Source organism: Narcine bancroftii, chromosome 10, assembly GCF_036971445.1.
Source record: "Narcine bancroftii isolate sNarBan1 chromosome 10, sNarBan1.hap1, whole genome shotgun sequence".
Lineage (NCBI taxonomy): Eukaryota > Metazoa > Chordata > Chondrichthyes > Torpediniformes > Narcinidae > Narcine > Narcine bancroftii.
Window position 1 is genome coordinate 14,508,052 of NC_091478.1, and position 12,216 is coordinate 14,520,267.

Here is a 12,216-nt window from a genome sequence, read left to right on the forward strand (position 1 = left end):
TTTCCATATCTGGATTGTCAATATATTATTCAGTATTGTTATAGATTCACAACTCAGATCAAGCCAAAGGAATTATTACATTCAATAATTTGCTTTTCATTTGTCACAAACTTACCGTGCTACAATAAATGGGGCATCTGAAAGTCTTAGTAAGACCACCATAATGATCTGAATGAAAATGAGTAAGAAAGTAGGCAGTACAGTCCTCAATAACACCATATCGGAAGGCATCCACTGTGAAATTAGTTCCTGAAAGCACAAGATAATTCATGACAGCAAATCACTTGCTGTGGTGCAACAGAAATATTGAGAATTTTTCAAAACCACATGCAGAGCACTCACATAAATAACCACATTTTTACTTGAGGAAAATATATTTTTTTTGGGAATATTATTTTAACACATGCAGTCGCTGTTCTCCCATTACTTCTATCCTTGTTTTTTTTACCTCTTATTATTTGTTATTTCTGCCCGATTCCTTTTAGGCGCATAAGTGTTGTAAAGGGTATACATTTCTTCTGTTACAGCTTCCTCATGCAACTTGACTGAACATGGTGTGTAAGAGGACATTTACAAATGTGAATATTGGACTCACATTGTGGTTAAAATGGAAAATAAGCATTACAAATTCATTTTGTTTGAGGAAATACAAATAATGACTGGAAAATTTAGTATTTTTGCTTTCGTTACTAAGATGAGACAGCAACAGGGATTTTTTGGTATTTATAAGAACATAACCAAATTGGAGTCGACAATGAGGCCCCTCAAATTGCCCTGCCATTTAATATGAGCATAGTTGATCTGTCCCATGCCTTTCCTCATCTGTGCCAGTTCGCCATAACCCTCAATTTCCTGATCTTTCAAAAAGATTATCTACTTACTCTTAAATACCCCCAACGATCCAGCTCCATAATCCCCCCAGCAACGAGAATTGAAAAGAATCATCAGAATAGTATAAAGTTTACATTTGGAGGATGATGATTGAATTATTTTTTAAAAATAGAAAATACTAGCGGATCATTTCGTGCAAAGCGAGAAGATGCTGTTGAAAGTTGATTAGGCTGTTTTGTAACTTCCATGTACTTAATTTAAAAAGCTATAATAGCAGCAACAATACCTGGCCAACTTTCTACATAAAATTTACACTTGGTCCATCTCGTCCAATGGACCAACAGTTAAATAGCATTTGAAACCTTGTTCCTTTCCAACTGTAGGTCATCATGAAAAGCTGGTCCTGACAGACTCAAAAACAGACCATGACAACACATCTTATGAAAATAAAATGTAACTACTTATGAATTTGACTTCCAATTTGTACATAAAGTATCTTGAACCAAACTCAAATAATTGATAGCTTACCTGGAATCTTCTTGTAAAACGGACACTGCTTAGGTTTGCTGTCTGTGTTTATTCCTCTTCGTTGTCTTTTTGTTCTCCTTTGTTCATCAACAGGCTCTGTTTGAAGTTGTTCTTTACTTCCTATGCAAGTCTCATCTCCTATGGAACAATCTATTTTTCTCTTCCTTTGTCTTTGTCTTTTTGCAGTATATGAGACTTCAGAAAATAGTTCTTTTGTTTTTCCTTGAGGTACGTTTTTGAGGCATTGCTTTTCTTCTTTGATTTTTGGTTCAAGTCCAAAGAAAACACCTATGTTAGTTTGCTTTAATTCTTTATTAATAGCAGCCCTCTTGGGTGTGTTTATGGAACCTCTTTCCGATAAACTTAGTGATGCTAGTTCCAAAGATTTTGTTCTGCTTTTTGTACCATTGTAACTTTGTAAAGGGCTTCCCATTTTCACAGTATTTAACAAAGGTAAACTTAAGTTCTGAGGGTTAGCTAACAAAGTCTCTCTGGAATTACCTTTCTTTTCTTTTCTAACTTGATAATCTTCCATGACACCACATAGGAGTGAATGACTTGGTTCTTCTTTCATTTGAGATGGCTCCAATAAACTGGTAGAATTTATATCTTCTGCTTCCAATTTAATTAAGTCTGATCTTATTAGATCAGATTGTGACTGATTATTCACCTCTTTGTTGTTTCCATTATCTAAAAAAATCCAGTTATATGTTGATGGTACAGATTTTGGATGTGGAACATGTGTTTCATACTCTATTCTATTTTCTGTTGAAATATTAACATTATTAGTTAATAGAACAGAATCTGTATCATTGCCTTGAGCATAACCACCAGGTGTGACAATGTCGTTAATGTCACTGGATTGGCACCTTAACTTCTCATTAAGGTTCTTCAGATTTCTGAAGTCATAAAACATAATATTTTCATTTTTACGACGACAACCTTGAAACAGTTGCTTCCTTGGACAAGGTCTGGAATTTTGATGAGGGATTTCGTCATCACTACAAAGTGGAGAGTAACTGATGTTATCGTCACTCTCAGCATCTGAAGCAAGAACAAAAGTCAATTCATGTGTTGAGGAACTCTTCAGCTCAATTGTTTCATTGTGGACTGTTGCCTCATTAAACAATTGATCCAGATTGACCCCAGGTGTGAGGTCTGTTGATAATTGTGATATTGAACGAGTCAATTTGCTGTGAAGGTTGTTAGATGGTGATCTATCCAGTTGTGCAGATCTTCCGGTTTTGGAAACTTTTTCAGAAAAGTGAGTCTTTCTTGGTTTTCTTAAAAGTTTACATTCATTTGAGTTTTCATCGATAACTTTTCTAACAGGTAATTTTAGCAACTGTAGGGCATTTTGATTTTTGCTTGTTAGAGTTTCTTTAATCTGACTTGGTTTGCTTTGCAAAGATTGCAAATTGTTATGATCTGCTGAATCAACAAGGGTTTGGTCCTCAAAGCTACTGCAGAATGTGGAATGAGTATCATTTTGGCTCAAGGCCCTACTTTCAGCAAGTAATAAATGGGAGTAACGTTTGTAGTGCTTTGGAATTGTATTATTACAAAGTAGGCCATCAGGACATTCTGAAATTGAAGTAAATTTTTCATATCAGAATTTTGTTGAAAAATTGAGAGTTTATTCTTGTGTAATTTTAGTTTGAAATAATTCAATTTATTCTTTCATAGTTTTCATTCCTTAAGTTAATGGCTTATCAAACATTTTTCTTGGTATTGCATTAAACATTCCTTTTCAAAATCATGTTTAATAACACTGAGGATAACTAGGACATTAGATGTTTCCACAATTAACCCAAACATGGAAGAAAGATCCAGATGAACTTGGACTATATTGCAAAGTTCCTTCTTTATCTATTCTAGCCACTAACATACTCCAGAGGAAACAATCATACAGCATACACATGTCAGGATTGTCAAATGAAAACTTCATCTTCTATGAGATATGATCTAATTTACAATCACTACCCTACTTGTGAATCTCTTGACTTGTTAATACAGGTATTTCATTTGAGTGATTTACAACCTGATATGAGCATTAACATCTCTAGTAACCCACCCACTCTTGTGTTCTCCAACATACACTCATCTATCCATTGTTTTTCTTAATTTGCTTACCTTTCCTATATCCTTCCACTCGTCTGGTCCCATCTGCCCATTATCACATCCTTACCTTAGTCCACTTATCCGTTTCTATCCTAATCCCTTTGTCCCACTCTCTCAACCTTTATACTGGCCATCTTTCCTCTTTCCTCTAGTTCTGATGCAGGATCTTGACCTGAAGCACAGATGTGCATCTGAGGTAAAAGTGAGTTGCCTAAAGTTGGAGCATTTGATATTGTCCAGAAGGCTACAACATGCCCAGATTGAAACTGGGGTACTCTTCCTCCAGCTGGCATTGGGTCTCATTGTAAGGTGCAGAAACCCACAGACAGATGGATTGATGTGCAAGATGGAGACATCTTGGACACAATGAGATATGATTATCATTTCTTCATCAAATGGAGTCTTGTAGACTGCTTAAGGGCAGTCTCTAACTATGGGTTGGAGGAGGATTCCAGCAACTCTCTCAAATCTCAGCCATTGATTTTTGTAAATATACAGGCTTTTTAGTTATTTGGAATTCTGCTATAAAGAAAGACTCGCTTTGCATAATATTTTAATGATCCTAGTCATTTACAACCAATTGCATAAACTTTGTTTCTGTTAACAACCCTCCCCCATTTCCCTTGTACTGCATATACTTTCTGAAACATTTTGAGATACGACATGGTAACAAGCCCTTCCGGCCCATGAGCCCGTGCTGCCCAAACACCTCCTCTCTTCGGCTTGGCTTCGCGGACGAAGATTAATGGAGGGGTAATGTCCACGTCAGCTGCAGGCTCGTTGGTGGCTGACAAGTCCGATGCAGGACAGGGAGAAACGAATGCAGGGGAAAATTGGTGGGTTGGGGTTGGGTTTTCCCTCCTTTGTCTTTTGTCAGTGAGGTGGGCTCTGCGGTCTTCTTCAAAGGAGGTTGCTGCCCGCCGAACTGTGAGGCGCCAAGATGCACGGTTGGAGGCGAGATCAGCCCACTGGCGGTGGTCAATGGGGCAGGCACCAAGAGATTTTTTTAGGCAGTCCTTGTACCTCTTTGGTGCACCTCTGTCTCAGTGGCCAGTGGAGAGCTCGCCATAGAACACGATCTTGGGAAATACACCAATGAACCTACAAACCCACTACCTTTGGAGGGTGGGAGGGAATTGGACTTGCAATCTTTATTGCCATCTAGGATACAGCAACAAACTTGCACACAAAGGTGTACCACAATCAACGACGAGATAACGACCATCTGGGGCTGTAATATTGTTTCAGGAAAAATTCTGGCTAAGTGAATCAAGGGAAACTGCTGTTTTTCTTTGAGAAATGTTGCTACACTTTTTAATATATTACATAAGCTCATGAAACCTCAGTTTAAAACATTGATTTTTCAAAGTGGGGCACAGGATATTTGAATAAGTTTAACGAATATGCTTAAAGGGTTAAGTCCAAGACGACAACCTTCTACACACACATCTTACAGATTTTCTGGAAAACTGTAAGATGTGTGTGTAGAAGGTTGTCGTCTTGGACTTATAAAGAATGATGGATATAGAAAATGTTTTGGGATGGGATGAGAGTAAAAGTAGGCTTTGATGAAAGGGAAAATTAAGAACAAGGAATATAAAAGGAAAGCAAATGATAAGGCTACAGCATTCAGATTACTCCTTCAGGTTGAGTCAAAGCAGGGGAAAATGATAAAACGACAAAACTGAGGGGTCTTTATAGGAATACATACAACTCTGGTGACAAGATAGATGAATTTATGGCACAGTAGAAATATTAGTTCTGTCAAGTCATGGTTATAAGATGAGCAAGGTCAAGAAAGAGAGTTCAGTCATACCAAACTTCGAGAAGGAGGTGAAGAATAGAAAGGGACACAATGGTCTTGAAATGAAAGAATAAGATGGTCAATGTAGCAGAAGGGTCTAGTTTAGTACATAAAAGTTGGCATGTCTCCTATATCCCTCAAAAACTTCTACTGATGCAGCAATAAAAGTATTCTGAAAAGGTGGACAGCTGTGTGGTGAGGGAACTGTTCTGCCAAAGCATGCAAGAAACTGCTGAGAGTTATGAATGCCACCCCCTCCCACCCCCTCCATTGACACCATCTATACTTCCTGCTGCTTTGGGAAAGCAGCCAACACATGAAAGGATTCATTTCACCACCATGGCCACCTCCTTCCTTCCATAGGTAAGAAGATTCACAAGTGTAAGATCACACACCACCTGATTCAAGAACAATTTCTTTCACATCACCTTCAGGCTCTTGAATGAACCTTACACTTGTGACATTACGCTGCCTTTGTTCTGTATGGACTGATCTCGGTCTGTAACTATGCACTATGTTTTACTTGCTGCATTAAGTATGGAATGCCGAGGTAGATATGTTAACATATCAAACTTTCCCACTACACCCTGATGCATGTGGCAATGAACTTGAATGATTTTTCTGAATTGTTCTCAACTTCATGGTCATCTCTGTAACACAATAGCAAGTACCTCAATGAAATTATAGCTCATGTAACATGAATTCAAACTGAGTAAGTATGGTAATAAGTTACCAATCACATTAAAATGAAAATAATTGTATTTGCCATCGATGAAAATACTTAGCATTCCTATAAATCAAACAAAATTTGCAAAAAATTACAAATGGTAATAATCTAGATCTTGCAGTTTATTCACAATTAGGGTGAAATTGGTTTGATTTATTTGAAGCAACCATCGTGAGTCCAATGCTTGCATTGATTTGGGGACTGCCTAAATTATAAGTAATAAATTAGAAATTATTTCCAGTTTAAAGGAAAGTTTTGCATACTGGAGATTTTTTTTGCATTATAATAACAGAACAATCTTGTCCATTTTTATACCTCCTTTGATTCATCAGTTAATCAAACATGGAATATGATGCAGAACATTACTGATGCAAAAACTCTGAGGCTCTGACAATGCTTTGAAAAACATCAGATGTGATCTGAACCTTTGAAAAGAATGCATTAAGTAGGATAGGGAGTATCAGCTTTTTTTGTGAGTGGGTTGAAAATTTTCCCATATAAAATAACATCTGTCAAATTTTAATCCCAAATACACTTTATCCTCATGGCAACTCATTTCTGTAAGATAAGTATTCTATCACTAATGCAAGATTGCAAGCTTAACAGACAAAATGTAGCATGATGAAGTCAAAAGACCAAAGTCAAGTCGACAAGAGTTGTAAATTGGAGCCTCAAGGTTGGATGGAATATATTAGAATACAAAAAAATAGTGTGTGAGCTTTCAATTTTTGTACTTCACAGCTTTGACAGCTTTCCTATTCCAGATCCAGAACTACTCACAGAAGTCGCAGGAAAATAATAGTTTTGACCATCTATGTTTATGGAACTCTGAGAAAAGTGGAGAAAAATTATTCTTTTTCCATCAGTCCTTTCTGGTATGGTTCAGAGCTGCCTCTTGCACCTATCCTAAGGCATATTCATGCTTGGAGTTAGAAACTGTTTGAACTACACATTTATATAAAAAAAAACGAAGGATTTGTCAGGCCGTTGCTTAAACCTAAATTTACAACCTGACAAAATTGTGTCCTCTGGCAGAACACACTTATACAGACAAACAATACATATACAGGACAAGTATTCATGTATACAAATATAGTTTTGTAAATATGAGAGTCTCGGATGGTTAGTATGAGCAGTTCCTTTGGTCGTTCAGTATTCTCACTGCCCGTGGGAAGAAGCTGTTCCTCAGCCTGGTGGTACTGCTTCTTAATATTCCTGTATCTCTTTCCCCTCGAGAACAGCTAAAAGATGCTGTGTGTGGGAACCTCAATGATTTTGTGCACCCTCTTCAGATCATGTTGATGGGGTGGGTGGGAGACTCCAGTGATCCTCTTTGCCATGCCTGTGTATTGACTTCCAATCCATTTCTCTGCAGCAACCATACCACACTGTGATGCAGCTGGTCAGGATGCTCTCAATTTAGCTCCTTAGAAGGTTGACATAATGGTGGCCGGTAGCCTTCCCAACGTCAGTCTTCTCAGGAATTGCAGTCGCTGTTGTGCCTTTCTGACAAGTGAGGAGATGTTTAGGTCACTGATTAAGTGAACGCCAAAGAATTTGGTGCTTAGCTGTTTCACTTGTGGCCTTCCCTCATTTAAAAAGTTACATTTACTGCTCCAGATAATATACACCCCCCGCTTTCTCTTTTTTTATATATATATATATATATATACACACATCTACACAAAGATATAAATATATTTATATATACTGTGTGTGTGTGTGTGTGTGTGTGTGTAGACACAAGAGCAACTTGTCCGTGAACTACTCTTTGCAGACGATGCCACTTTAGTTGCCCATTCAGAGCCAGCTCTTCAGCGCTTGACGTCCTGTTTTGTGGAAACTGCCAAAATGTTTGGCCTGGAAGTCAGCCTGAAGAAAACTGAGGTCCACCATGACTACCAGCCCCCACCATGACTACCAGCCCCCACCATGACTACCAGCCCCCCCCACATATACATCGGGCACACAAAACTCAAAACGGTCAACCAGTTTACCTATCTCGGCTGCACCATTTCATCGGATGCAAGGATCGACAACGAGATAGACAACAGACTCGCCAAGGCAAATAGCGCCTTTGGAAGACTACACAAAAGAGTCTGGAAAAACAACCAACTGAAAAACCACACAAAGATAAGCGTATACAGAACCGTTGTCATACCCACACTCCTGTTCGGCTCAGAATCATGGGTCCTCTACCGGCATCACCTATGGCTCCTAGAACGCTTCCACCAGCGTTGTCTCCGCTCATCCTCAACATTCATTGGAGTGAATTCATCCCTAACATCGAAGTACTCGAGATGGCAGAGGCCGACAGCATCGAATCCACGCTGCTGAAGATCCAACTGTGCTGGGTAGGTCACGTCTCCAGAATGGAGGACCATCGCCTCCCCAAGATCGTGTTGTATGGCGAGCTCTCCACTGGCCATCGTACCAGAGGTGCACCCAAGAAGAGGTACAAGGACTGCCTAAAGAAATCTCTTGGTGCCTGCCCCACTGACCCCCGCCAGTGGGCTGATCTCGCCTCCAACCGTGCATCTTGGCGCCTCACAGTTCGGCGGGCAGCAACCTCCTTTGAGGAAGACCGCAGAGCCCACCTCACTGACAAAAGACAAAGGAGGAAAAACCCAGCCCCAACCAACCAATTTTCCGCTGCAACCATGTCTGCCTGTCCCACATCGGACTTGCCAGCCACAAACGAGCCTGCAGCTGGACATTACCCCTCCATAAATCTTCGTCCGCGAAGCCAAGAATATATATATATATATACACACACACACATATATACACATATATATATACACATATATATATACACATATATATATACACATATATATATACACATATATATATACACATATATATATACACATATATATATACACATATATATATACACATATATATATACACATATATATATACACATATATATATACACATATATATATACACATATATATATACACACACATATATATATACACACACATATATATATACACACACATATATATATACACACACATATATATACACACATATACACACACATATATATATATATACACACACACACACAAACATCCTTGTATCTGGGCCAAACATCAGAACTCGTAGCCAACATCACTGTGAGAATATATTCACAATGAGCATTTCAATTGCTCATTACTAATTTTGTAATGCTTGTTCGGGATGTGCAATAAATGCTGGCTTTATCAGCTTCATTCACATCCTACGAAGTTTAAAAAACCACCCTAACGATTCGGTTTAAAACCGCCCTGCATCTTACCTTTATCTGTAGATCCCGGTGTGTCCAAACATTCTGCAACATGCCACCGCGGCGTCTCTATCAGTAACAGAGAGAAGGGCATTTGACAGATTGGACAGGAGCCGGTGTGGACCGGCTTGGAGTTGGGGGTGCATTTCCCACCGGGCCCTTTCGTGCATTTGGTTGGCTGGAGAGGGCTGAGGGCGGCTTGGTCGTGTGCACTGCGGGCGGGGGGGCTGAGAGGCCGGCCGGGGAGCGGATCGGTGCCCCCAGCCCCCCGCTCAGCGCGGCGGCGCCTGGCTCTGCCCCAGCTGCCAGAGGAGCGGGGCGGATCAGCGCGACCTCTGCGGCATCCCCCCCGCACGGCTTTCGGCCGCCTGATCGCCTTCACCAGCGAGGGGTCGCCGACCACTGCATTCTTCACGGGACGTGTCCGTTCGCGCACAGATTTATAGTCCCAAATAGCCTCCTCCTGGCTCATCGCGCGCTTCTCGCACCCGAGAGCCGGTCAAAATACGGTCGGGGTGGGTTCCAATCCGCACATTCGACACCATTCCTCAAAAAAAATAAACGACCGCAAAATCTCAAAACTATTCTGGATGAGTTGGGGAACGGCATGTGAGAGAATGTGATTTTTATTTTGGGGGGGGGGACGATCACAAATTGTGGTCTGAAGTTTTCCGATGGCGAATGTGGGATGGGGGGAGTAAGGTTGGCTCCCCTCTCGCTGCTGTCGCCATGGCTGCCGCTTTCGCAGCTCAGGCCGAGCTGGAGGACGCCCTGCGAGCTGCTGACAGCCCGGTCGAGAAAGAACGGCTCATCCTCCGGTCCCTCCAAAAGATCGACGGGCGAGGCACGGATTTGAGCGTCCCCGAGTTTGAGGAAGGTGAGTTCCTCCCTGTCTCGCACCCGCTGAAGGTGGGGGCCCGGGGAGGGGAGGGGTGGGGGTGGAGGAAGAAGCCTCCCTGGGTACTCAAGCTGGTTTGGAAATGCAGTGGAGTTTTTTTTTACGCAGAGGCCGACAGCCTCGGTCGGCGGACAAACGTGTCGCAAATGCACCCGCGGGCCAGCGTTAAGAGGAGGGCGCAGCCGGGTCCGCCTCGCTGGGGCAGGAACAGGGTTGCGACCGTGTTTGTTTGGGGGACGAGAGAAGGAAGTGCTTCCTGAGTTTTGAGCATGTGCCCCGTCCAAGATGGTGAGGTGACGGAGACCGATACCGCTCAAGCCGACGTTCTGCGTGCACCGACCGATTATCCGTAAACGAAATGCTGGAGGAACCCGTTATGCGGAATTGTGCGCAGAATCGGGAGATGTGTTTGAAAATTACGTGATGGGGGGGAGAGGAGAGGGGGTGGGGGGGTGAGAGGAGAGGGGGTGGGGGGGTGAGAGGAGAGGGGGTGGGGGGGTGAGAGGAGAGGGGGTGGGGGGGGTGAGAGGAGAGGGGGTGGGGGGGGTGAGAGGAGAGGGGGTGGGGGGGAGAGGAGAGGGGGTGGGGGGGAGAGGAGAGGGGATGGGGGAGAGGAGAGGGGGTGGGGGGGAGAGGAGAGGGGGTGGGGGGGAGAGGAGAGGGGGTGGGGGGAGAGGAGAAGTGATAACAGCTGAGCATCTTGCTAATGGCTTCATGTGGGTCTTACACTTTAAAAGGCAACAAATGACGAAATGCGTGGACTGTCCAGTCTATCTCGACTGGCCTTCACTCCACAGCCGCATGTGTTTACGAACAATGCTGAAAACAAAAAAAACCCTGCAATGCACGCAGCGTTCTTCAAGGTTTGAGGAAAAAAACAGACAGGCGACTGAATAACATAGTGGGGGAAAAGGGAAAGCCCACAGGCAAGAGGTCGTAGGTGGATACTGATTAGGTGGCACAAGAGAAAAAAGCTGAGAAGTGATGGGGAGGGGAGAGCTCGCCGAATAGAAGAGGATTGAGAGCTGGAAGAAAGGAGACAGAGGAATGTGGAAGAGAGTGAGACAGGAAGGGGACTGACAGAAACCAGAGAAGCCATTCGGTTAGAGAGTGCCCAGATAGAATATTAGGTGTTGGTCCTCCAATTTGCAGAAAGCCTTGGTTTGGAAGAGCATGAGGGAGTGCGGTGCAGAATTAAAATGGTTGGCCACTGGGAGATCCATGCGATTGCAGCAGACAGGTTGAAGGTGTGCAACAAAATGATCTCCAATCTCTCTGAAGTAGAGAAGGCCACAACAGGAGAACAGGATACAGTAGATGATCCCTGCAGATTCACAAGTGTTGCTTCACTTAGAAGGACTATTTGGGGCCCTGAATGGTGGTGAGGAAGGAAGTGAGGACGCAAGTGTAGCAGGTCCAGTGTTTTCCAGGGTAGGAATCAAGGGCCGATTAGTGAAGGGATGAATGGATGACAGAGTGGTCCTTTTAGAAGGTGGAGAGGGGAAGATGTGTCTGGTGGTGGGAATATATTGTAGATGATGGAAATTGCGGAGGATAATATGTTGGATGCAGAGGCTGGTTGGTGGTAGGTGAGGACAAGAGAAATCCTGTCCTTGCTGTGTTTAGGGTCAGAAGGGGCCTGGGAAGTTACGGGAAATGGAGGGGATGTCGGTCGGGGCTGAGTTGATGGTGGTAGAGGGGAAGCCATGTTTTTTAAAGGACGACATCTCGGATGATCAGGAATGGAAAATCACATCCTGGGAGCAGATGTGATAGTGATGGAAAATTAAGAGAAAGGATTAGAATGCTTACAGGGGACAGAGGGTGAAGAGATGTTGTCAAGATAATTATGGCTACCTCTGGCACTTGCTGTACATGCTCACCACCCTCCATGTGGAAAAAAACTGCTCCTTGGGTCTCCATTAATTCTTTCCCCTCTCACAAATTTATGCGGTTGAGTTTTAGAGTATCATCCTCTGAGAAAATAGATTATGACTATTCACCTTAGCGATGCCCTGAGAATA

General features: G+C 42.5%; 2 protein-coding genes across 6 annotated transcripts in view; one reads left to right on the forward strand and one right to left on the reverse strand.

Annotated features, from left to right (window-relative positions):
* The window catches only part of dclre1a (DNA cross-link repair 1A (PSO2 homolog, S. cerevisiae)), a 43,544-nt gene extending 33,724 nt beyond the window's left edge, over nucleotides 1-9,820 (reverse strand). For both annotated transcript variants that reach the window (XM_069899977.1, XM_069899978.1), the window contains exons 1-3: nucleotides 9,307-9,820; nucleotides 1,360-2,943; nucleotides 116-249 (exon numbers count right to left, since the gene is read on the reverse strand). In XM_069899977.1, coding sequence (XP_069756078.1) covers nucleotides 116-249; nucleotides 1,360-2,943; nucleotides 9,307-9,766 — 2,178 coding nt within the window. In that variant the 5' untranslated portion in view covers nucleotides 9,767-9,820. The remainder of the gene's footprint in view (nucleotides 1-115; nucleotides 250-1,359; nucleotides 2,944-9,306) is intronic.
* The window catches only part of nhlrc2 (NHL repeat containing 2), a 96,782-nt gene continuing 94,050 nt past the window's right edge, over nucleotides 9,485-12,216 (forward strand). For 3 of the 4 annotated variants that reach the window (XM_069899999.1, XM_069900001.1, XM_069900000.1), the window contains exon 1: nucleotides 9,485-10,171. In XM_069899999.1, the coding sequence (XP_069756100.1) occupies nucleotides 9,976-10,171 (196 nt within the window). In that variant the 5' untranslated portion in view covers nucleotides 9,485-9,975. The remainder of the gene's footprint in view (nucleotides 10,172-12,216) is intronic. The other variant, XM_069900002.1, reaches the window with a different exon arrangement.